Source organism: Alternaria viburni (genome assembly GCF_023758015.1).
Source record: "Alternaria viburni strain BMP 2772 chromosome Unknown scaffold_25, whole genome shotgun sequence".
NCBI lineage: Eukaryota > Fungi > Ascomycota > Dothideomycetes > Pleosporales > Pleosporaceae > Alternaria > Alternaria viburni.
In genome coordinates this window covers 101,680-126,699 of record NW_026055794.1, presented here as the reverse complement: position 1 = coordinate 126,699, position 25,020 = coordinate 101,680, and the positions used below count along the sequence as shown (strand labels likewise).

At 54.0% G+C, this 25,020-nt stretch overlaps 9 protein-coding genes across 9 annotated transcripts; 3 read left to right on the top strand and 6 right to left on the bottom strand.

Annotated features, from left to right (window-relative positions):
• Positions 1-1,651: 1,651 nt before the first annotated feature.
• J4E79_009441 (uncharacterized protein) lies at positions 1,652-3,781 on the bottom strand (the record flags this gene model as incomplete). Its single annotated transcript, XM_049358287.1, has 1 exon — positions 1,652-3,781. One exon carries the CDS (start codon positions 3,779-3,781, stop codon positions 1,652-1,654), a length of 2,130 nt encoding a protein of 709 aa, XP_049207142.1.
• An 881-nt stretch (positions 3,782-4,662) lies between these two features.
• J4E79_009440 (uncharacterized protein) lies at positions 4,663-5,598 on the bottom strand (the record flags this gene model as incomplete). Its single annotated transcript, XM_049358286.1, has 3 exons — positions 4,663-5,067; positions 5,122-5,397; positions 5,455-5,598. 3 exons carry the CDS (start codon positions 5,596-5,598, stop codon positions 4,663-4,665), a joined length of 825 nt encoding a protein of 274 aa, XP_049207141.1.
• Positions 5,599-7,086: 1,488 nt separating this feature from the next.
• On the top strand, positions 7,087-8,532 carry J4E79_009439 (uncharacterized protein; the record flags this gene model as incomplete). Its single annotated transcript, XM_049358285.1, has 2 exons — positions 7,087-7,527; positions 7,582-8,532. The coding sequence occupies 2 exons, from the start codon at positions 7,087-7,089 to the stop codon at positions 8,530-8,532; spliced, it is 1,392 nt and encodes a 463-aa protein (XP_049207140.1).
• Positions 8,533-9,078: 546 nt separating this feature from the next.
• On the bottom strand, positions 9,079-10,861 carry J4E79_009438 (uncharacterized protein; the record flags this gene model as incomplete). Its single annotated transcript, XM_049358284.1, has 2 exons — positions 9,079-10,686; positions 10,739-10,861. The coding sequence occupies 2 exons, from the start codon at positions 10,859-10,861 to the stop codon at positions 9,079-9,081; spliced, it is 1,731 nt and encodes a 576-aa protein (XP_049207139.1).
• A 1,050-nt stretch (positions 10,862-11,911) lies between these two features.
• On the top strand, positions 11,912-13,371 carry J4E79_009437 (uncharacterized protein; the record flags this gene model as incomplete). Its single annotated transcript, XM_049358283.1, has 3 exons — positions 11,912-12,504; positions 12,551-12,662; positions 12,712-13,371. The coding sequence occupies 3 exons, from the start codon at positions 11,912-11,914 to the stop codon at positions 13,369-13,371; spliced, it is 1,365 nt and encodes a 454-aa protein (XP_049207138.1).
• Positions 13,372-13,778: 407 nt separating this feature from the next.
• J4E79_009436 (uncharacterized protein) lies at positions 13,779-14,999 on the bottom strand (the record flags this gene model as incomplete). Its single annotated transcript, XM_049358282.1, has 1 exon — positions 13,779-14,999. One exon carries the CDS (start codon positions 14,997-14,999, stop codon positions 13,779-13,781), a length of 1,221 nt encoding a protein of 406 aa, XP_049207137.1.
• Positions 15,000-15,554: 555 nt separating this feature from the next.
• Positions 15,555-16,583, top strand: J4E79_009435 (uncharacterized protein; the record flags this gene model as incomplete). Its single annotated transcript, XM_049358281.1, has 1 exon — positions 15,555-16,583. One exon carries the CDS (start codon positions 15,555-15,557, stop codon positions 16,581-16,583), a length of 1,029 nt encoding a protein of 342 aa, XP_049207136.1.
• A 2,433-nt stretch (positions 16,584-19,016) lies between these two features.
• Positions 19,017-19,512, bottom strand: J4E79_009434 (uncharacterized protein; the record flags this gene model as incomplete). The annotated part of the gene is made up of 2 exons (XM_049358280.1): positions 19,017-19,126; positions 19,194-19,512. 2 exons carry the CDS (start codon positions 19,510-19,512, stop codon positions 19,017-19,019), a joined length of 429 nt encoding a protein of 142 aa, XP_049207135.1.
• Positions 19,513-20,557: 1,045 nt separating this feature from the next.
• Positions 20,558-23,344, bottom strand: J4E79_009433 (uncharacterized protein; the record flags this gene model as incomplete). The annotated part of the gene is made up of 4 exons (XM_049358279.1): positions 20,558-20,979; positions 21,029-21,451; positions 21,500-22,610; positions 22,661-23,344. The coding sequence occupies 4 exons, from the start codon at positions 23,342-23,344 to the stop codon at positions 20,558-20,560; spliced, it is 2,640 nt and encodes an 879-aa protein (XP_049207134.1).
• Between the last annotated feature and the right edge of the window lie 1,676 nt (positions 23,345-25,020).

Genomic DNA, 25,020 nt, shown 5'->3' with positions numbered 1-25,020 from the left:
TATAAGACGAGTCTCAATTAGCTGACTGATACGTGAAGGTATCAACCAAAAGGATGTCCATGAGCGCAATCATCAAGTCGGCCAAATGCGCGCGTTGTTCTCGACGGCGACATCTACGATTGCATGGCTAGGTGAAATGGGTAACAACTCAGATCCTGCCTACTCAGCCGTATCCGCCCCACGAAGTTCCCTAGGATTCGCTAATGATGAGACACGCGAGGCGCTGATTGACCTCTTGAGTCGCCCATACTGGTCACGCGTTTGGGTTATACAAGAGTTCCTTTTGCCTGTCGATTTAACTGTATGGTGGAGTGGGTACCGCGTCACAGCCCACGATCTCACTCTGGTCGTTTGGGACATGGCTAGACTCTCCTGGCGTAGCAAGCCACGTTACCCTCGTATATGGGACACCCCTGGGAGAACTCTGTTGCGTTACCGGGTAAACTACCAACGAATGCATGGTTCTGATAAAGACGGCTCCTCTGCGGCAATTTGGGAGTCAATGAGATTGCGGTCCCTATTACAGTCATTTTCCGCATCTCAGTGCACTCTTATACACGACGGAGTGTATGCCCTACTAGGAATCGCAAGCGATGTCGCAGATTCACCCGATCCAATCTCACCGGACTACACCAAACTGCTCAAAGAGTTGTTCCTGGATGTCGCACGAAATCAGTATGGAACCAAACTTCCTGAAAGTAAACTTGCATGGAGATTTATCGATTCGCTTTGTGACATATTCAAATTGGACCGTCAGGAAATCAAACAATTTGCTTTTGTGAGAGTTCGTAGATTTGAACGAGAGAGGCGCGCTCTGGACCTCAGACATCACTCCGTCGCATCTTTTGATTGGTGCTCTCCCATTTTCTTGCGGGAAACAAAGAGGTATCATTCTAAGGCGTGCTTCCAGGAGATAGTAAGACAAATGGCAAATGAAGCGGGCTGTTACGTGGCACTGATGACGTACATCGATCGCTCCAAGCCGCGCACGGAAATGTCCCAAGGTTCCATCAGGAGCTTGCTTGGAAAGAATGCACCCACCGCTGGTGTAGCTGGTATCAGACAGTGGACCGTCATAAATGATCCGACGATGGTACCACTCGACTATCGGAGTGAGAAGCTACGCGCTTTTGATCTATCTCGCGGTCTGGTAGATTGGGTGAGCGAACAGCTTTACAGTGGAATGTGGCTGGGATTCTCCGAGACAAGCATGATGGGTATCATGAGAAAAGCGGTTGGTGAAAGCGATCAAATGGGACGCGGGCCCTGTAAAATCCACAGTCCAGTAGTCGCTTCCTATCACTGGTTTGGAAGATTTGGAACTGCAATGGTATTGGAATGCCCAGGAGATCGAGGTCATGGAAATGACGTACATCGCCGTAGTGGTCTTCATGACTGGCATGTAGTAGGCACCGCATTCATATGTCAGCCAGAGGCGAATTCCACGATTGAAACATGCGATCTTTCGCACACACCTTAGGGTTTAGCATAGGGGAGACTAGCTCGGGAGACACAATTGTCAATTGGCAGCTCCGGCAAGGAAACAAGATACAACATCTCATTACTGTGCCCCAAAGTTGAATGAACCCGGTAAAACGTCAGACGTTAGATCATCAACCAAGTATCGTTCGCACTCTCGTCTCTCTTCAATTTATTCATAATCCCCAGCAAACCCACGCCCACTCCTCCCAAAAAGCGCTTCAATCGCCGCCGTAGCCTGCAACTGCGCATGCGTCTCCTTAACCTTCTCCTTCTCCCGTTCCAACCTCCTCACTTTCTCTTTCTCCCTCTCCAACTCCCGCTCCTTCTCTCGGCGTAGCTTCCTGAGTTTCTCATGCTCGATATCGCTAAACTTGGCCCGTTCGTAATCTCTCAGATTCTCCACTCGCTCACGGTCGCGCTCTTTCTCGCGCTCCAAGTCATGCAGACGGTCGATGTCTAGGGAGGAAAGTTGGCTGGTGAGGTCGTGGACGCTGCGCCATGGGTCTGGTGTTGGGGCGCGACCGAGGAGAAGGGGTGAGCGGCGCCCGAGGGCCAATGGGTGGGTGGAGTAGCTCATGGAGCGCTCGGTGAGCAGTCTGGGTGGATCGTGGGGTAAGAATGTAGACCAGCTGTACCAACCGGCAGCTTTGAGTTCGGCACGAGCTTTGTTGACGTCGTTCTCCAGTGCGCCACTGGAGTCGATCGCATCGAGGAACCGCATGCGGTGGGAGCCCTGCTGACTCTCAAGCTTGATCAGATTTGGCGGCTCAATGGTGGTGAGGCTGATTGACGTAGTGTGGTATTCTGGGTTCGAAGTGTTTGGCGCTCGGACGAGGAACTTTCGTGCCCAGTCCTTGAGATCAGAGTCTGGCTCATAGCCTTTGTAGATCTCGTTGAGGACGGCTACGGGGTCTTCGTTGAGGATGCCATAGGCATTCATTCGATCGAGAGCATAGCTCTTGCAGTCTTCGAAGCCCATCAATGTGCCGAGCTTGGCAAATTTTACGTCAGTTAGAACGCAGGCTTCACTGGTCGTTGCTTGGGGTTTGATGATTGGTGGCCCCCGACGCTCGATGCCCAGACCTGCTGCCGCAGCGGCGAATGGGCGTGGGTCAGGCCGGTAGGAGCCAGTGTGCAAGAACTCCAGGAAGCGGACGAACGTGTCTTCAGAAACTTCCTTGTGTACCTTCAGAAAGCGGCTACCCGCCTTTTCAAATGCCCTCACCACGCTCAAAAACTCTTCAATCTTGTCTCCATCAACAAGGACTGGCTTGTCCTTGTACATGAACTCGACCGACTTTGCAGAAGGTCTCAGACGTGCGCGGCGTCTCGTCTCGAGCTCATGACGCCGCTCATTGTACGTTTGGACTTCCGGCTCGCGGACGCACTTGGGCTGGTCGAACAGCGGCTTGCAAACCTTCCCGTACCACTTCTGCACTTCGCTCTCGGATGGCCCCTGCACGATGCTATGGCAGTGGCTGCAATACCATCGCTCCCGGTCCTCACGCTCAACTACTTCTCTCCTTCTTGGACTGTAGTATTCCTCTGCAATGTAGCGAACGGTGGAAGAGCCATGCCCATAGTTGAGAGGCGACAACTCTCTCCCGTGCACAGCTGAGAGCTTCTTAAGGGTAAACATTATCTTACCAAAATGCACGCCATGATCCAAGCGTCCATAGTCCACTTCGTCTTCTTTCTGTGCGCCGCAAGCGACCAGAAGGTATGCGTGTATCATGTGATGGATCAGAACAGCGACAATGTCTTTCGCCTTGGCGTATTCGAGCGCGTCCAGATTCAAGACGATAGAGATGCGCTTGACTTCAGGATTTGGTCCTAGTCTGTGGGTGTAGGTGGTGCCTGAGACGTCGGTACCCGGGGTGTCAAAATCGAGGAAGACTGCATTTTTCAGATGACCGGCAAAGAGTACTTCATCGAGCTTGTTGAAGATACGATATGGGATCTCCTGGACTAGCCCGTCCCTTTCAAGTGTCGCAGCCCGTATCCGTATGTTCTTCAATTTCTCGGCTACGTCAGCCCAATTCTGTTCCAGTCGATCAACGATGAATGCGACTGCCCAATCAATGTTCCAGCCAAGATTCCTGTCGCACCTTAGGAAGGGATCTTGAAGTCGGACAGCGACGCTCGATAGCGGTGGACGATAATTATCAGGCTCGAAGGGGACGTATAGATCTGATTCTGAATCAGAGGGGTAGGACTTTGATCGAGCAAGCGCTGCTCCGCCAAAGAAACGATCACCATACGGCAACAACGCATATTGATCGGGAGAGCCGAGCGTCATTGAGTAGTGAGAGTGATGTGAAGGTCCGAGAGTCTTGGCAAAAGGTCAAAGGATCAAGAATTGATCGAACCTCTGCGGGAGGGTAGTTCCATTGCTGTTTTATAGTTGGGTCGAGCGGGAGGCCGAAGCGGATGATGGCTGCTTCCAGCCGGCGTGACGTAGTGGTTGGCGGCAGCTTCTCCGTTCGAAGACTCAGCATAGAGCACGAATGATAGTTGATGCGAACGTGATGCAAACGCTATCGCGTATTGTTTGTCCTGGGTAAGCCAAAGATCTGGGTCCGGGCTCGTTGGGCTACGGGCGAAGTGGGATATCATTGGGTCGATACTGGAAACCGGGAGGTTTCCTTCTATCTGACAGCTGTGCACCATGCCCATGGGCCAAGGTCGCGTGGTACCATATAGGCGAACGTAACGCAAGATTGCAAAACACTGGCTGCTGGAACGGATGTGCTGGCGCTGGTAGGTGGGCGGCTTTCGGCGCCGCTTCTCACTCAGCCTAACAAGTGTCAGTACTAGCGGACACATGCCTTGTGGGGATTAGACGCGAGGACGACATGATGGAGGTGACACGGGTCGAAGGCTAGGTGAAAATGGTAGTATTTATTTAGCGAAGAGCGCAACGAACGCCAGTCGCGGCTCCAATGATCGAGCAGGAAAACAGATGGGATATACAGAGCACGTAAAGGGGAGCGAAAATGAAAGCGCACTAGATGGTGAAGCGCCTGACTGGTAGCCGAATATCGTTCCCCGAGTTTGTCGTAACACATGAACAAAGACGGGTGATGCCTCATTCTTAGCCGCTGGGGTTGCCACGGCTGATCGGTATATAACAGCGAACAGGAATCCGGACTATCGCGCTGTCATTACCAGCCCTGACATTTAGTAGCGTGGGCGGTCGTCGGGACGACCGTACTCGTCGACAGGCCTTCCGCTGACGGAGCCAGGACGCGAACCAGGGCGCGAGCCAGGGCGCGAACCAGGGCCCACACTCCTTCCGCTGCCGTCTCCGTAGTGCTTTCGCCTGAGAGCGGCTAACCTCTTCTTCTTGGTGTGCGCATTGATGTAGGTGCCGATGATGAAACCGACAATGTTGAAGAAGGGCACCCAGGTGGTCTCGGGCAGGAACTGCTGGGCGAATGCCAGCGAAATGGGCGAGACGATCCAGCTGACCTTCATGACAGGCCAGAAACCGGCCCTAACGGTCGCCTTGACTTGGTGGAAGGTGCGAGCGCCCGCGATGAGGGCCATGGAGACGAGGTAGACGCTGTTCTGGATGGGCGAGATCTGCGACTGTTAGCGACGTGCTGACGATTGACGGCCGTTCGGGTCTGGACTCACGATCAAGTTGCTGAAGAGAATCTGCAGGACCTTGGCCTTCAAGCTCTTGCGCCCCTGGAAGACCTTCTGGAGAGCGCTAATCAAGACGTGTCCAAGGGGCGCGCTGATCAAGGCACCGTAGATGGCCATCTTGGGAACACGCGAGGTGAAGTAGTGGCCCGACTTGCTCCTGTCGTGGGCGATCCACGATGCGAGGAACTCTTGGAGACCAGAGAGAGTGCCCGATGTCAGCATCTTGGTGCGCAATGGGTTGCTCTGCAGCTGCTTGAGGTAGGCCTGGCGCGCGTGCCGTCAGTGAAGGGCTCGTCACATGTTCTGTCGCACAAGACTCACAGCGAGATATCCATTGGGACCGCCGCCTTTGGTGAGGGCCTGGCCGAGCTCGTGCATGAGGTCGCCATCCTTGACTTTGCTCGCAGCGTCGGCAACGGCGGCCGTCGCCTTGGTCGTCGTCTCCTTCTCGAATTTGACCGACATGGCGGCTCAATGCGATGCGACAGCAGCAGACAGCGGATGGGCGCGTGTGGGAGATAGGGCTGCGGTCGACGAGGTGTTTTGTGGGGGAGGGTTGACGAGCTGGCCAGGCGTCGGGATGGCTGGGGATGAAGTGTAAACACCTCGGACGACTTGGGTGCTCCGTGCTGCTAGCGCCGAGCCCAAGATGCGGAAGCGCGTGGTCTGGCACAACAACACGACCTCGGTTTCGGCTATGGGTGAGGATGATAGTGCTCAGCCAACCTCCTCAGTCCCAGCCTGCGATATCTGCATCCTCTTTTCAGGAATGCTGATGAAGCTGAGCTACACGGCATGCCGAGGGCGCGTTCGCCTGATGCTTTTGGCGGATGGCAGCGCGTCGGAAGCCGCCGCCAGCACTTGTTTGCACCGAGCCAGCTTGAGAGTCGCTCCCACGGCTCATTACAGGCTCTGCACCCAGCGACAATCGTGATTTACGTGGGCGATGGCGAGTACAGTCATGCGCAGGGTTCATCGCGGTAGGGGACCCTTACGCTGTCGCTGTCGATCGTGAAGTGATTTCCCTGAGCTCTTATCGCTGACTGATCCTGGTCCCTTCAAAAGCCGACGACATCATCACCATCCCTCGTGTGAGTAATATTCTTATGGAAGGTGCACCGCTGGGGTAAGACATCAAACCGACTCTCAATGATCTACATGTAGCCGTGAGTTATCATCTACACGTTAAGATGACATGCGTCGAGGTGCCACAATGTTGAATTAGACACATTGTTTGTACGACCCCAAACTTCTTCGTAAACGCCATCGCCTCTCATTTCCGACCCCTCACATGGCATCACGTCCTGACATTCCACATGGCCTGATCTTGCCCCGCATGGCCTTCTTCGCTCACCGTGGCTTTCTTTTCTTTGTCCTGCTCCAAAGCGTCGTCAAAGCGCTTTCGTTCATTTCATTTCGTCGTTTGTATTGCGAGACAACAACAACAAACAGTCAAGGCACGTGCAAAGACCGTCAGAGGGCTTCAACATTGGTAAAATCGGGTACTCACGAGGCCAGGCCAAACCCGCAACGTGCAAAGCCGCCGAGTGGAGCATGGCCAGCGGGTGACCGCTCGTATGAACGGTCGTTTCCTAAAGATTTAATTGGCTTCGACTGCCCTCTTCCTTCATTCCTGCTCAAAAAATTACGAGTTGACTGGAGACGACTTTCCGAGGTCGCTCTTGCCACGCCGCTGCTGTCTTAGGATCCACGCCTTCACTCACTCCTCGCAGTCTAGCGTGAGTGCACCTGCCCTGTCATTGTCTCGGAACAGCAACTTCAACTGCCACGCTCTTCCGTCCGCCCACCTTTGGTTCCCCTTTCTGTGGATCAATTGTCGCGTGTGTCCCCTCTTGACGACTTGGGGTCTACATACCGCCGATCGCCAGCGATTGCGAACCTACCAACCCGCGGTATCTGTCTCACGATATTCACCTTGACCGGACCTTCACAATGGGGAAACGCCTGCGAGTCCCCAACTGTACCCATCTGGACATGGACCGCGTTTTCGGTCAGGAGCAGCATTGCGGCGTCTGCGGGCGCTCGCCATCCATCGGGTTCCTGTACGAGTGCAGACAGGACTGCGAACCTCGTCTTCTCCGCACTCTACTAGCTAGGGATCAGGACAGCATCGAGCCAGTGAAGTCTGCGTTACGTCAGGACTTGGAAAAGATTGGGTTGGGCGAGAGTATCATTATCACAGCGGAGAGCGGACATTACACCGACAAGCAACTGAACAAGCTCAAGGGCCTGAAGCTTGAGCTCCAGCAGGTCATCTTGGACACGCAACAAGCCGCTCAAGCCAGCGATGTCGTCTCTAGACTCACCGCTGCCATGGCTAAGGCGCCATATAGCACCGATGGGGCCTTCAACAGTATGCCTGATATGAACGCAGTGAGTAGTTTTCGATGTACCGAAGTCAGCAAACACACCACTAACTAGCCACAGAAGCCCATGGGATGCAACGTAAGAGCCTGCCATACCTGTCGCCCGTACTATCGAGAACGAATGTACATTTCATTCCAAGCGGTACTGAACGCAGAGTTCCCGCCCATAACACGCGAAGACATGGAGGAGCTCCCGACAAAATCAGCACACATCATGCGTACCATCGGCACTCGAGCGCAGCCATTACCGTCCTCCACGATTCTAGGCACCTCCCCATCGACATTGCCCAACTCAAATTCTTTCGCTACATCTGCAGGCTCACCACTTACCGCCTCTTCCAACACTACCGATTCAAGCGAAGCGACGTTCAAGACAACGCAAACTGACGTGGACGAGATCTCAGCTCAGCGCCGCCCCCGCCGACGGTTCTACAAGATGGGTCGTCGGTCGTCGGTGGACATTGCCCGCTCCCTTTCTCGCGGATCCAGTCTCCTCACACCCCAAGGTCTCAAATCCGCCGTTCAGGGCATCTTCCGCCCAGGCCGAGAATCCAGCTCCGAAGGCTCTAACATTACTCTCCCGCTCCCACGGACTGGCACAGTTCGCGATAACACGGGTTCTCCGCCTGTAGGCGAGTTCGATCTCGGAGCTTTACGTCGCGTTCGGAAGCAGAAAGAGCGCAATGAGGTCAAGAACGGAACGTACACGGGTGGCTTCGAAAATGTGACCGCACATGCCACGGCGCCCAGTGACGTAGTATCGGGAAACAACAGTAGTACCGACTCTGAGTTCTCGGTATACTCGTTCACAACTGAGGGAGAAGAGGAAGTCGCAGTGGAAGGAGTTGCCATCACGGAGGAAGCAGCCGAGACAAACACACCCGATCTTGTCGCTCTTAACGTTCCTGCTATTCATAAGCTGGAAGCGGTGATCAAGACCGCAGAGGTCGCGACTACCGAGATCGAAGAGGACACGGATATTGGATTACAAAGCATCATGACGCAGGTGTAAAGAGGGCAACGGTCTGAATTCCTGGAATGACATACGGGCGGCCAGTAGAAAAGCGGATAAGGAGATGCGGTTTGATGATTTCATGACAACGGAGAAGGATCATGGTTCAAATGAGATTACGGCTGTTAATAAGGGAGGGAGGCGAACGGAGGAGGACATTTGCTCACACGTCTCCTTTAATCACCTCTTCTTGCTCGGATGATGACTAGAGTAGTATCATTATCCGTAATTTAAAACTTTGCTACACTTTAATCAATTGAAAGGATCGGCACCCTAGAGCCTACATCAAAGCCAGATTTTTCTAATGTACTTGTTATATCCTAGTGTAGTCTTCAGACTCGTTAGCCCTTCCCGTGTACGAGGTGGTTAAACATACTTGATCGAGAGTGCAGTCAGTCCAATGCAAGCTGAAAGCGAAACAAGTCTCGTATCTCATGCTACCAATGGGTGGTAATCATGATATTCATCTTTTCGTCCCACTCCTATCATACAAGTACAGCGTTTACAATCCCATCCCCAGCCAAGCCTCATCAATCTCGTAGTTCTCTATTTACGGCCAAGCTTCCACCTCGCAATCCTGGTTTGTATATCATCCCAGGTGAACTCTTTCCTCTTGAGCCCCTCCTGCTCACCCTCTTGCAGCACAACAGTCGGCGCTCCAGACCCACCTCCAATGTTCTTGACCTGACCGCCGAAAACATGGCGGGCCACTCTCCTCAGGTCTTTCACAGTAACATCCTCAATCTTCTTGCACATCTCCTTGACGCCGACTTTGCGGCCGTGGACTTGGACTTGCCTGCCCAGGTCTTCTAGTTCCACCATTCTGCTTTCGAGGTTCATGAGGAGCGAGGAGCGGAGTTGGTTCTTTGCGCGTTGGACTTCGACGTCGTTGAGGGCAGCATAGCCAGTTTCGTCGCCGAGCGATTTGAGTTCGCGGCACATGACTTCGAGCATTTGGGTAACGTGCGAGGGGGCGCATGAGGATGCGATGCCAAAGAGGCCGCTATCGGTGTAGCTGTGGTTGAAGGCCACACAGGATTCTACCCATCCGTGCTGGTTCAGTACGTTGGTGTAGAGACGCGAGTACATTCCCTTTCCTGGGCCACCCGCACTGAAGGAGCCACCACCGCCGAGCAGTGTTTGTAGGGTTGCGAGGGCGTAGATGTCGGGCGAGGAGATGGGGAGCGCCTCGAAGGCAAGGTGGATGTGCGATAGGCGGGGGAGCATGGGGTTTGCTGGTGGTGGGATTGGTGGTAGTGTGAGGAAGCCACCAGTGTACTGTGAGGGTAGCGATGTATCTATCGGCGGGAAGTTAAGGTCGAGTGATGTGTTGACGGAAGCGTTGGAGGTGGCTGATGTGGAGAGGTTCTTGAAGAAGGGTATCTTGGAGAGGAGTTTCGAGGTCTGCGGTGGTGCCCCGGTGGGTGTAGGGTGGTCGGCCGTGAACATTTGCTGCTGCGGTGCGCTGTTAGATGCCGAACTGTTGGAATCGAGACCGATGAGCGATGGGCCAGTGCCCTTCTCCATGTCGCCAAAGTACTCTTCTGTCAGGCGGACAGCTTCGTTGTGGTTGACACCGGCAAAGGCAACGACTATCCGGTCGGGCTTAAAGAATTCTTTTCGGTATGCCTCGACAACGGCGCGGTTGATGAAGGGCAGGCGCTCCTTGGGACACAACAGAGGGTTGCCCAGGGTGTTGTCCTTGAAGGCTGCCATGTGTACCAGCTCCGGCAAGATCAGCTCTGGCTTGCTCCAGATCTCTCCGATCTCGTAATCGGCCGTCTCGAGCTGTTGCTGTACCTCGTCTTCCGTCACCATTGGATCCCGGATCGTCTCGGCAAGGACACCGACGGTGGAGGGGACGGCGGAGTTGAAAGTGGCGGACTGGTACATGACCGACTCTCGGCTAGACGCGCATTGTATGTTGCCGCCCAGCGTCTCTACTTTCTCCATCATCTGGTCGCCGGAGGTGGAGCGTGTGGACTTGAAGGCCAGGCGGTCGATGATATGGCTGACTCCGCGCAGTGCATCGTTCTCGTACCGCGAGCCGGCGTCGACGTAGACTCCGATGCCCGAGAAGTGGCCCGGCAGGGCTTCGGTTGCGACGCGGATGCCATTGGGGAGAGTGGTGATCTGGTCGAGTTCGGCGGGGTCCTGGACAGCAGTTTAGAATGGCTTCGGCTTGCTACGTGAACTCAGTGCTAACCCTCTCTTCAGCGACGGCCGTGGCCAGGCTCCGTCTGCCTGCGCATGGTGCTGACCGTGTGAGCGACGCCGAAGTCTTGGACAGTCCCCGGGATAGCGGTCGGTACGTGTGCGGTCTTAACATTTCTGGCGTGGGTGAGGGCAGCACCCGTCGCGCGTTCCGAAAAATTCCCCATCTTCGGATGACATGATGTCACGTGCGCGGAGACCCAGTGCAGCGGATCCCTTACACCATGAAGGCGGCCCCACACCGCAACGCTGCGATCAGCGCATGAACTCTATCTTACATGGCCATGTCGGTTTGGATGCTCTGATATATCCGCGGGGAACTATATTTAGTCGGACAAGCGCCGCCGTGATGCAGACGCATGGAGTACGAGGGCGGAGGGGTTTCAGACGCCATCTGCCATCTTGTCATGGACATGGGCATGGGCCTGGCAGCTGTTACCGTCCCGCGTGACGTTCAGCAGTGCATCTGGTAGCGACGGCCGACAAGAGCTGACTTCATCATGTCGACTCTGGAACCCTGTTACCAGTACATGCTAGAGGTCCGTCTTCTTGGTAGTCCCGCATCGCCAGTCTAGAGGCGGCCTGCTCCTCTTCTGGTTTGCTTGGCCCGTCCAGGCCGCCCTGGCCTTGTTCGCGCACCATTGCCAGTGTGCATTTGCATTCATCATTTGCCCCAGTGCCGCAGTGTCTCGGACTCTCCCACCCATGCGTGCTCTTGTAAACGGGCAAACTGCGTCGTCTGTCAAACGCTGTCGAAACTCGCGCATTCACATTCCCGCCCACGCCAGCTTCAGGCCTTAATCCTCGCTCTGCGCCGCTGACGGGGGTGATGTTCACCACAACAACAACCCCAGCCCTCCCTACAGTTGCGACTGCCGTCCCCAATTCGCCCTCGCAGCGACCCACGGGCGTCCACAGAGGTATCAGCTTCCTCCGAAACCTGCACCTGCACTCCGGCAGCCAAGCCGACGCTTCACGTGAGGACTCCCGAACCGGGACACGGCCACGCGCCTCAACACACACTCCACCTGCCTCGCCCGCCTTTGCCTCGTCGTCCCACCAACACACGGCCGCCCGTCCAGATTCACTGTCGAGGAGCCACACGGCCGATACCCACCCCCAGCCTCCCTCCACCGACTCCCCGCCCACTACCCCCAAACCCACCATGACGAGAACCCGTTCCGAGACGGCTCAGCCCCAACTGCAAGTGCGCAACAACACCGGACCCACGCCCACCTCAACACCAGGGCCCGCCACCGCCCAACCGATGGAAGGCGCTCCCGAGAGCGCGGGCGCCGTCAAGCACCTCCCCTCGATTCGTTTCATCCCGCATCAGGACCCCCGAGCCGGCAGACCTTCGCTCATATTCCCCACCATCAACCGCACCTTGCCCGACGAGAGCGCGATTCTGCGCGTAGGAAGATACTCGGAGCGCGACAACCTCCCTGAAGTCCAAACCAATGCCCCGTCGGCTGCGGCCATCGGCTTCAAGTCCAAGGTGGTCAGTAGGAAGCACTGCGAGCTGTGGTGCAAGGACGGCAGCTGGTATATCAAAGACGTAAAGAGCTCCTCAGGCACCTTCCTGAACCACATCCGTCTAAGTCAGCCGAACGTCGAGTCAAAGCCCTTCCGCATAAAGGATGGCGACATCATCCAGTTGGGCATCGATTTCCGCGGCGGCGAGGAGATGATCTTCAGATGTGTCAAGATCCGCGTGGAGTGCAACCGCGGCTGGCAGCAGGGACTAAATACCTTCAAGTAAGTTGAGTCGTCTGCGTTGGAAGCCGACCACTAACCCGCACAGCAAACAAACCCATCAACGACTACGCGCACTTGCCAAGAACAAGAAGGAGGTCACGGGAGATAATGCTTCGACACATACGTCTGAATGTGCGATTTGTTTGATGTCCATAGCCGTACGTACTCCCATAGTATCGAGACCTAACCGTACTAATCAGTGCACAGCCATGTCAGTCCCTGTTTGTAGCACCCTGCTCCCACGTCTGGCACTACAAGTGTATCCGTCCTATTCTCAATGGACCTACATGGCCCAACTTCCTCTGCCCAAACTGCAGGGCGGTCGCAGATCTCGAAGAGGATGTAGAAGATATGGGCGAGTTCGAGGATTGGGAGGGTGACGAGGAGGTGGTCAACGGTGACACGGCTCCTCATGCCAGCGCGGAGCAAAGCGACCGTCACGTCACTCCCCGTGCCTCTGTCGCCCAGATCAATGGCACAGATTCGGACGGTGGTGTTGATCTGACGGATCTACACCATCAGATCACAAACATCGAGAACCAGACTGTACTAGAAACGCCCGATCGCCGCCTCACGCCACCAACATCGTCAGTCACACAGCCAGTGTCCATCAACGTCAACGGTGCGAATGAGTACGTGGGACTATCGCCTCTGTATCCTGCCGGCAGCAATGGCCTAAGCCCTGATCGCGTACAGGATGGTCCCATGACCCCCAGGAACGATGCTGGCCCCTTTGTGCTTGATGGCAGTGCGGGAAGAACAGCCGGCAGCCGCATGCGCGAGACTTCTCCGCCGTCTGACTCCGACAGCAGTGGAGCGCGAAGTAACAGCGGAGCACCGACCCTACCTCCGGTGCGATTTGACTAGCCGATCCGCAAACTGAGCGTGTTGCATCTTTCTACTTCTTTCTCTTGGAAACCTCTCCTTTCGGGCTCAGTTGCATATTTCCGGGCGTTATGGCGTGTACAAAGCGATTGTTATGATCTCCAAGTAGGTCTGGGTGGGGGGATCATGTTGCAATGTGTTATAGTTCAAGAGTAAGCAAGACATACAGGAGGGCGGAAGAACGGTAGCTAATGTATTGTAACAAAGTCAACCAAATCTTCGCGCTTGCAGCTTTCTTTCCGTGTCGGACACATTCGTTTGGCCATTGTGCTTCTGGGGTATCTACGCTATGGAAACTCGTAAAGACCAAAACAAACATTAGTTCGTGGCTGACCCTCTCGTTATCTCGTCGTGCTCCATCTCTTCCTTCAGATCCAGTCGTTGGGTTTTCACTCGCAAAACGACTCACACTCAAACATGCCTCCCATAGCCCTCCCCTCGTGACTTGCCCTCCACTCCTCCAACAATACCATAACCTCCTGCCTCGTGTCCTCAATGATCCCGTCCATCTTGATATCGTTCTTATCATATCCAAACGGATCCTCCAACTGCACGCCGATACCCTCAATGCCATAAAGCGTGAACGCAATAATAGCCACAATGGGGACACTCCACCACCTGTAATCATCGACAATAGCAAAGGGAAGGACACACGCATATAACGCCAAGACCTGCTTCTGGTGGATCAGATGCGCGACAGGGATGGGCGTGCTGTGGATAGTCTCCATAGTGCCGTAAGCAGAAACGAGAGTATTTAGCTGAACAGTCATCTGCGAGGAAAGAGGCGCATGGAACCAGCCTCTGTCATGGCCGCGGCGAATGTAGCCTTCCAGTAGGATCGTGAGTTGTAAGGGCAGACCGAGACCTTGATCCTCGTAGCCCATCAAGCCTTCCGGAAGGAGCGACACGTATTCGTCCTTCTTCATAGGCGTTGTGCCATCGCCATTTTCGAGAGTGGCAGCCGATCCGCCGAGAAGTGGGGTTGTGCTCGTGCTATCGTTTGCAAGAATGGGCGGATAGAACGGGCCGAAACTACCAGTGCGGTCGATGTAGCTGGGGCGTCTGGAGACAGGGCGGGAGCGGTTTGGGTAGACGCTTGGTTGAGGAGGCAAGGTAGCCAGACTGGCGGGTGGGATGTTGAACTCCGCGCGGAGGTTGTGTTTGATCGAGTACAAGACGGCTACTAGGACTCGGACTATGTTCTCTGTATCTCTTCGTTCTTCTTCCGTTGCATGGCCATCTTTGTCCCGCGAGTTTACGAGACAGATCCGAGCGAGGTTGCGGACGCAGGTTCCGATTGTGGTGAGGCAATTGCGGCCGGTCCAGAAGCGGTCGTAGCCGGTGCTATTGCGGAAGACTAGCATCAGACCGACTACTATGGAGAGCGAGGGTATGATGGTCGCGGGGATGGATATGCTGTCCACATAGCGGGTGTCGATGTAGACGATCAGGACGGTGAAGAGCGAGTGGAGGAGCACGGGTATGAGGATGATGTCGTGAACAGCGCCCTTTGAGAAGCGGAGGACGAGAGGGAGACGACGGGGTTTACGGCGGAAAGCGTGAGCGAGAGGGTAGGTTGGACGGCGCGTGGGGATCTCTGGGGTTGACATGATTGCGGAGGTGGGAGGTGGGAGCGAAAGCGATGGTGTTCAACGCGACCAGGCGGTGTATAAGAAGGTGGAGAGAGAGCCCGCTCTCGTATCTACTCCCCGCGATAGATGAGGCGGTATGAGTGGGGACGGTATGGGGAAGACGACGAGGTGGCAGGGATCCGCGCCGTGGGCCGAGTCGAAGCTTTCTATACGAAACCCAAATAGCATAGAACAAAGTCCATGACGACTAGCCCTCGCCATGGGATTCTGCTACCATGGCTCACGAGACCGCACGCGATCGGTGATGCGAAGCTAGTGGTTGAGCTTCTCAGGGTCCATCTCTCGTCACATGTGAATGAAGATGGACGGGTCGTCGCCAAACGTGGGCTCCACGTGCGGGCCGATGACGCGATAAGCAACTTCCCGAGCAAACCTCGGTCAACACGCGGGTGGTGTCATGTTTTCTCTACGCGCGACATCAACAACACCATGCAGGCTCGATAGCACCGACACTCCTTTCTGCTCGCCTCCAAGACTCCCTTGAGCGTCTACCCTAATACTCACTTTCTCAACATGGAGGACTCGCATCCGGACTCCACTACCATCCCTTCCTCCACCAGCGCAAACCAGCCCACTCCACAACCCGATGCGAAACCTACACCCACACCACCGTCGCGATTGACAACGATACAAAAGCTGCGCTTCCTTCTCCTAAGATACCTCGCCAGAACCGCTGGCACCGCAGACCGCACGCTCGTCCGCCTCTCCAAGCTCCTCTCCACACCCAGCGGCACAGACGTCCTCCTCTGCACAACCTCGTACACCCTAACCCTCATCCACGCCGTCCTCTCCCGCGTTCTCGAACGCCGGCTCGCGTCCATAGCCACGGAAATCGCCGAGAAAGCAGAGGGTGTCCTGCTCCCCGGCGAAACGCTCATAGCCAGCCTCCCAGCGCCCACGAGCACAAAAGTCATTGCACAAGTAGTTGGAAGTTCAAAAGCGATTGCAGCTGTCATATCTGATTTCCGTATCTTCGTACGATTATGGGGTGTGTTGGGATTGTATACGTGGGCGCGGGATACATATCAAGACCGGTTGCCGGAAGATGCGAGTAGGAAAGAGAAGATACTGAGAGGGCTGACGTGGACCGCCATCATGTCCTGTGTTGGTTTCCAGGTCTTGGAGAACGGCGCGTATCTGAGCTCAAAGGGTGCGTTGACGACGGCGAGTTGGACGGGCGATGTGGGTAAAGCACGGGAAAACGCGTGGTGGTTGTGGAGCTCGAGGTTTTGGGCTGCGTATGTGGGTGTCGAGTTGGTTCGTTTGGGTGTGCAGCAGTATTACGCTTCGTCATCTGAGTCGATATCAGTGAGCTTGGGTGATGGGGAGAAGGAGGATAAGATCCAGAGGGAAGAGCGGATCAAGGCCAGGAAATTGGAAAACTGGCTGTGGTGGAAGGACCTGGCATCTAATCTGGCATATGCGCCCATGACTGTTCACTGGTCATTAGAACAGGGGTTGCTGAGTGATTGGGGTGTTGGTGCTTGTGGTATGGTTGCTGGCGGGGCACTGTTGGCTGACGCGTGGAGAAAGACTGCGTGAGTGTATGGCAGGCTCCATCAATGGGGATAACACCGCAGCGTATTCCTCGAACTTACACATCTTCCTATCAAGAATCGTTGTTCTGACAATGGCAGCGAGCATAGTTCTCGGCAGTCAACTCACTTCAAGCGCAGTTGGGTTAAAAGTTTCGATTGTTCTAGCTACGCTCCCGTCTCGTGTTGAACAGACGGTCAGACGTACAGATACAAATCTACAAAGAGCGGGGTGAGATACATCTGAAAAGAGAAAGAAACGGTAATGACTGTCCAAGTTTCCACGCCGTTGCCAGCTCCGTCTACGCCTCATTCATCGCTCACTGCCCCCGTCGAACAGATGCAATAGCCTAGCAAGTGATGTTGTAGCTATGCTTCCCATCAATACGAAGGCAGGGACGACTGTTTGGCTCAAACTTGTACTGTGTACGCTCACCATCGCACTGGAACCCGGAGTAAGTGTTCACTGTACATCCATCGTTAGCGCCATGTTCGCGATCCTAAGAATATAAAGGGCCGTAGACTCACCCCGGCAGTTGGCGACATCGCGCGTGTCTTCAATCCTGATGCTACCCGCCTCCGCGTCAGGCAGGTTTCCGCACACGAGGCTGTCGTCAATTCCTTCATATCGGTGGGTGTATCGTTCTTCACCGTTGCACATGCGGTTGCCGTTACCCCAGGTGACGAAGCTAGCTGAGCGGGGGACAGCCAAGGTGGTGCTCATCAGAGCGAAAGCGGATAAGGTGGTAAGAGCGGTGGAGAAATGCATGTTTAATTGTTAGACTGAATGGTCTGACGGTTTAAAAGAGTTGTAACGTAGTGAAGATGGAAGTCTGAGAAGATGTGTGATGATAGTTCGACTCTGCTCTTCAATAGACTTTATACCTCTCCACACCTCTATAGTCTCTCTCTTCAGATATAATGTTGCCTTCACTGATCGGACGTAAGATGTTGTTGGTTTCATGCCCTTTTACCTGCTACGGTCACTTCGTCAGATGTGGGTGATCATCTTGCTAGTTACTGTTGCGACGACATGGTATCAAGTGGGACTTAAGAGGGAACTATAGACCTCATGATGTTGGCGATGAGGTGTCATGGTGCACGTTGAGCTGATATTATGTTGTTGGCTGGGCGGTTACACAGTCAGGACCTCAGGACCCTTGACGCAGTAAGCGCGCGTATCCAATAGCTTGATTTGAGCAAGGTTTAATACGGAGTGATATAGCTCGATATGATCATGCGCTTCGCATAGCCTTCCCTCCTCTGGACGTGCGCAGTGGACGAATGCTGCTTTCGGACAGCTTGGAACTGTTGTCGGTGAAGGCATCGAAGATGAACACCGTTATTACTAATGATATCACTGAAATAGACACACAAGCGTCTCTCTACTCCGATCCAGAATCGCGTTCCGATGACGACTCGCCACTGGGACTCTCAGTCCTGCTTCTCTTCGCAGAGCGTGGCTCGTGGGGATCTGTTCTACAGCCCTTAGCATCACCATACCCCTTGCAACAACTCCAGACGAAACCTTCAGGATACTCCTCACGCATTTCTTCGGTATCGATCTCTCCGTGGCAGTCTTCATCATGATCGGTCCAAAAGTCCTCATCGTTGTAAATTTCCAACTCTCCTTGTAAAGACATGAGCAAGAGGTTCATACATCGTAAAGCTCGGAGACTTCTTACCTGGATGCCATACACATTTTTCTTCCTTCAGTATATCAAACTCTTTTGCACACTGCTCGCAAACATCGTAGCGTCGACCGCGCTTCTGAGCCCTTGGCAGCTTGAAAGTGGATTTCTCTGCGAGCGGTCCATCAAGAAGTGACACGGCTGGCCGCTCTGCTTCTTCTTCCTTCACAAAAAGCTTATCGTGTGCTAGCTTGAAAGCTTCTGGCGACTCGTTGCATATTTCGAGCAGGACAGTTTGCAAGCGCTTGTGAGTCGACGTCTTGACGATTTTTCTAACTCTTGTCGCGCAGGATCTTCTGCACCGGTGACGCGTGACATGACGTTTAACGAAGGCGATGATGGACGAGATGAGATGGCCCAGTAAATTGCTACGCGTTCTGGCAGAAGGTTCGCGATAGGAAGATTGCGGATTGAGCGGCTCACTAGTACAAACACGAGATAGCGTGCCTTCCGGACGCGCTACCACGTGAAAGCACGCCACATTTCGATCTGAAGTTGAAGTTGCACTGATCACGATCTGAGAAGAAGCCTGAAGATGCATTCAATCGTTTCAAAAAAGGTATATACATGAACGAAAGCCTCCACCATGTCCGACACTGGTATGCGGGTGAAAAGTTCTTCGGGACGCAACTTCGATCCCTCGTTACAACTCGCCGATGCACTGCATTCTGGGACCGTGCAAACCGTTCACCCTCAGATGCCGCCAACGACCCTCTGATGGTCTTCACGATCAATCCCTTACAACAAGTTTACCATCCGGAGCAAGCAACAAACGCGTTGCCACTGGCACCAGTGTGTGTGATCTCTCCCGCACGCTGTCCAGCAGTGTTGAAAATGACACGATCAGCACCTGGAGAGCCTAAACACCTCAGTCAGCATGCATAGTCTAGTCGACCTCGTTCATCATGAACACGGATATGACTTACCACCAGTGTAAGCACCCGAAGTCCTCAGCGGGAACTCCTCGTACGGGCCCGAAACCAAAAAGTCAAAGCCCTCGTAGTTGTTATACCGATGCGGGTAGGTCGAGCTACCAGCTTCGTCTCCGGCCTGGTAGAGCTTGTAACCCGCACTGCGTGCAGCAGAGACTTGGGATGAAGTGTAGCATGTTGAGCCGCACTTTACGTAGCAAGATTGTCTGGACTCGACAGCAGCAATCTCAACGTTTGCCTCTTCGGAGACCGAAGTGGGGAGGGCGAGGGCAATGGGCGCGATGAAGAGGAGGATGTTGGTGAGGAACTTCATGTTGGCGGCTGGAAGAGAATGAGACGACGAGCGAGTGTCTTGTCGGGAGGTTTGTAACGAGGGATCGGCGGGGCTGGTAGACCTGTCTTCCAAACAAAGGGTGCTACATAGTAGCTTTATACTGTCTTACTACCTGTCACCCCAGTGTAGTCCAGCGTTTAGTCCAGCGGTCGCCTCCGAACCATCTCAACCCTAAAGTGGAAGATCATACTCGAAAGCAATTAAACCCGGACGCAGAGAACCTTAGCACCTTTCCGGAAGGAACAATTGCTCCGGGAAGCCATGCAGCGGAGGCTCTCTCAAGCTGGGGTACTACAACCTATCACAGACTACCACTCTAAGCGTGGCACCTACAACACCATACTAAGCGCAGACCCTCGGTCCTTTCATACATCCACCACCCTCTCACGTTACCCCTTCCCATTCGCTCAACAACAACATCACGCATGAAATCCCGCTACCAAGACAACCGGAGCATCAACATCCCCAGCACCATCCCATGCACCCAGGACATGCGACTTCCGCCGATCAGGAAGGTACGGAAAACGATTCGCCGGTTATCTCCCGGAACTAAGATGATGTGTTTCAAGCTGCTTATCGCCGGAGATCTGGCGGTGGTGCACATGTGCGTGTTCGATAGGCTGAGTGCGGTTAGGGATCGACAGGGAAACGCGGCAACTAGCGCTGGATTTGGAAGGTGGGCCTGGGCATTGGGTGTAGGAGGCATGTAGACTAGGAGATCGACCTCCACGACGGTAAGTGCGGATGGTAGTAGAAGCGAGTGCAGCGATGCCGGCGGCTAGGGGGAGGTGTCGATTACTGAGCGAAAAGTGCCGGATGCGGTCTTGACCGTTGTGCTGTACTAATGATAAGCAGCTCGCCCAACATGCACTCACTGACCGAGCGCGAAGATGGGTAGAACATGATACAATCTTCGCAATAGATAGAACACGATAACAATATCATTGTTGTACACTGTAAGCCTGCCTTCTGCGGCTATGTAAAATATGTGCTGAGATCCAAACCAGCTGGCAATGTGCATAGCCTAAGCAATATAAGCATACAGTCCGTCATCTTCTCTTTCTAGGAACTCCTTCTCAATCAAGCGATCAATGTTTCTCTTGATACCGCTAACCTCCAATGTTCCTCTGTTCCTCGTCGCTGAAATGGTCTCGCTGACCAATTCCGCGTGGCTGATTCTCTTCCTCGCCTTGAGAATCCTGACAATGGCAGCTTGCGTCTCGTAGTTGCGGTCAGCAGCAACACGCTCGTGGGTCTCCTTGTTCTCGGCTGCCGTTTCCTTGAGCTGGACGGTGTTGACCTTGATACGGTACTTGGGGTCTGTGAATGACGCGTTGAGAGTGAAGGTGTCGGTTTCGTTGATCTCTCGGCCCTTGGGGTGCTTCGTCAATGGCCTGACTTTTGCGCAGGCCAGGGACTGTAAAGTGCGATTAAGCTCAGCCGGCGCTATCAGATGTTAGTGATGCGGATATAGTAGATCTAGCACGCAACTTACGTAATCCAGTGGCTTGCTTGAGGTACTCGTAGTCAATGTGCTCATCATCCGCTCGGCCATTGAAGAGCAGAAGAACGATAGCCTGGAAGGAAGACACCACCAACTCCTTGAGTCCCTTGGGAAACCTGGCTTTGATCTGGCAATGGGCGAGCGCGTGCTTGAACTCCAGCTTGCGACCAGAATGCTTGACTTTGTAGTGTGCTTCAAACTTGTTGATCGCAGACTGGATCTGCGGAGGTAGAATTACAGGGACTGTGGGGTACGTAGGCCAAGCTGACGCAGAAAGGACGTTGACGTTGAGATCCAGGCTGAGCTTTTCGTTGCGTTCCTCACTAATATTCTTGTACGAACTCATCTCTTCTCGTGACAGTTCGATGTCGCGGAACATCTGCTCGAGGTTGGCGGTGAAGCCGGCACCACATTCTGCAGTACGTTAGTATCTCAGCAAGTCGCAAATAGGTACACACTTACCAATCTTCAGTCTCGACAGCATGCTCCTCTCAGCGTCTGCACTCGCACTTCGGCCCATCAACAATCTTCTGGCCAGATCTTTCTTGTAGAAAGCTTCAAACACAGCCTTGCCGTGCAAGAAGCGGAACAAATCGAGAACCTGATCGAGCTGATTATTGACTTCTGTGTCTTCATCGAAAACACCTTCTTCGTTATCTTCTTCAACTTCTACAGCAGCGGGCTTGTCTGCCTTGCGGCTAAGCTGTGCTGGTATCGCTTTTGCGCCTCCCCTCAGCAGCATGTCCACGTACTTGGCGATCATCTCGCCAGTCTTCGAGTTGTCCGTGCCCCAGCTTGCACTCGTTTTCTTTGTCTTGTTCATGAACTTGTCAAAAGATTCTCGCAAACCGTGACCCAACTCCTCATCTCGGTGGAAAGAAGCCTTCCACAATGTGTCTAATTGGCGCTTCAATGTGAGCAGTTGTATCACCATGTTATCCTGCTCCTTGTCGTTAAACACAATAGCTGTGCCTTCGTCCTCAATCCACTTTGTGAACCCTGGCCGTAACTTTGAGCCAAGTTTCCTCCGTTCGAGTAACGTGTACAGTAGCTCAAGATCTTCAATGGCGTTGGTTTCGAGGAGATCCGCAAGCTCGTCTTGATTGGTCAGTCGCTCCTCCTTCTTCGATATCAAGTGGTCCTCAAATAACGTGAGGAGCTCTCGTTTGGTGGTGTTCGGGAGGCTGAACATGTCGACCCTCTTCATCTCGCGATCCATGAGTGCTTTCGAACTGCGGACGTATTCGGGTAGGGACTTTTCTGAACTCTCTGTGTTTGCCCACTTCGCAACGTATTCCTGACTGATCTCCATCAAGCGCGGCTCAAAGGAGCGTGTGTAGACTTGCATGTCGTGGAACATGTTGACCGTCTTGGAAAACATCTCGCTGTCCAGGTCACCTTCCATCCGGTCATTAGCGACAAGATCGCAGGCACCGTCGACAATGCGCGGGTTCAATTTGGAGTGTTCGAAGATGAGGGAGCGGAAGAGGCTGATCGAGATTTCGCGCAGGGACTCGTGTCGTGGGAGTAGGTAGGCGCGGTCGAGATAGCAGAAGATCCAGTCAAGGTATTTCTTCAGTTTGTCAGTATGACAGCGTGCGCACGTATATGGGTATTACTGACCATTTGGCTGTTCCACACTACCCACGCCTGCAGAGTTGCCCGTAGTACGTCAATGTTTGGCCTTCCCAGACTCTCCTTGACCTTCGCCTTCAGACTCCCACCCACGTAGTCCTTGCATTTCGCAATCAAGCGTTCCTTGATGTCTTTCGCCATATTTTGGCGACATACATTCTCTACACCTCTGTATAGTTCTTCCAGACTAAAGTCTACATCCCCCTGCCGAAAGATGGTGTCCAGAGCCTTATCGATCTTCGTCCATGTTTGGTCCAGGAAGACCCTGGGGTCCACCTTCCTCGTAGGCTTGAAGTTCTTGACCACCAATCGCTTGGGACCATTGTTGGCATGCATGTTGGGCGCTGCTTTGCGCATGCCATTCCGTTGCCCGTTGGCTTTGGCAGGGCTGTTGTCGGGGCTTGACGTGATGTCTACCACGTCGGCATTGCTCGATAGTCCCGCCTTCTTGCTGGGGAAGTGATACATCTCTGCTGTGCTCATCTTGGTAATCGGCGCTGGGGGTGTGGCGATCTCGGTGGTGGGGATCGGAGAGCTGTCTCGTCGTGTGCGCTTGCTAGTGGGTGAGAGCGGCGCTGCGGAGGCGAGCTTTGGCTTGGATTGTGTGGTAAAGAGCTCTTTGATCGTCTTGCCCGAGTGCTTCCGTTTCAGTGCACCTGGATTGGCTGACATTGGGCGGACGTGGGGAGGACCCGGAAGCTGATGATTGCGGAGCTGTTGCTGTTAAAGCCGCGGCGATGGCAGTGACGCGCTTGATCCATGCCCCTTTCGGGTACACTAATGACGATATCGATAACGACGGAGATCTGAGGGTACATGGACAGACAAACCTCTTACATCTCATCTCGTATGCGCACATGGGAGCATTCAATCTTTCGTCCAACTATGCTTTGACGCGGCTGTTGAGGCTCTGGGTGCGACAACATGGTTGATGATGTACTGTGCATCGTGCCGCAGATCTGTCATCAGCCATTGACACCCGCCGCATGCATGCCGCTCACATTGCGATGTCATCGTTTCCATCCTTCTCCACAAGCTCGCATTTCGGGCGAGTGAGCAACATACTGTTGAAACAGCTTGCAAATAGAGGGTGCGTGGATGCCCAAGGTTGTTACATATTACCTACTTCTAGCGCCTACACCACGACCACCGACAGACATCTGGCTCAGTCTACTTCCCTCTATCGGCTCCTCATCTTCCGTTTACAAGATATGATTGCGAGATCACTCAACGTCCGCGCCGTCGCCGCCGCTGGCCCTCTATCTCGCCAATGCTACCCAACATCTTTGCGGCGTAGCTAGCTGTCATCGGGTTCTTTCTATTATCGGACGTCTGTTCCTTCTCTAACTTCTCTAGCGCCTACCCGATTGATGTAGATACCGGCTAAAGTATCCCAGGCTGACACCATGAGAAGGGATTTGGGGCTGAAACCTTGCAGTCAGCCTTCGCACATGCTTTGGCCGCCCCTTCGTCGTACACTCGCCGGTTCCTTCGCTTCAGTCATATCTTTTATCGTTATCATCACGCCCGTCTTTTCTTTTACGTTTGCGCGGCCAAACAAACAACAAAGATCTCGTTCGGCAGCTACAGCATGTGCACGAGCATTAAGTTGCCAGCGATGCGACGAGTTGCTGTCACCCCACGCGACGATTGTGGGGTATCTGCCCGTGGACTTCTCCAGACGGCTACCGTTTGTGGAGACACGACCCCGGGGTTTCTCTATGTGCGCACGCGAGCCTTGACCAGCAGAAAGAACGGAAATGAGCAACAACACCGTAACATCGATACTAAGTACTTTCGCCGATGGTCACACACGTCATCAGTGTTTCAATAAACTCGCCGTTAGCCTCTGTTGATGGTCTTCTAGCCGGACAGACAGTGGCTCTACCACACTTCCAAGGTCGTTGCTGGTCAGCTTCAGGGCTGTCAAGATATAGCAACGGCACTCCCCGTGGAGAGTAAAACGCTACCGCCATCGCGGAACGTTCCTCGTATCGCAGCCATTGCGTCCTGTGGTGGGTCTCCGAGGCTACCAATAATAGTCATTTTGTTGCTATTGTCGTGCCACACATGAGCAGCCACCAGGAGGCTAAAAGACGCCACCGTCTAACCTCTTGAGAAACGCCCGCATCCCTTTGCACATCACCTGCAATGTCTCGCACCTGCCCCTGGTAAGGCGAAGCCTAATGTCGACTTTTGTTCCCTCTCTCCACACTATTTGGAGTTGCCAGTTTTGTCACAGGCGAGACTAGTTCACCCAAACTCTCATCTGTCTCTGACAGTAGCAAGATTACGACTGCAAGAACTGCTGAGAGTATGCGCTTTCAAAGATCAAGACCGAGGATACT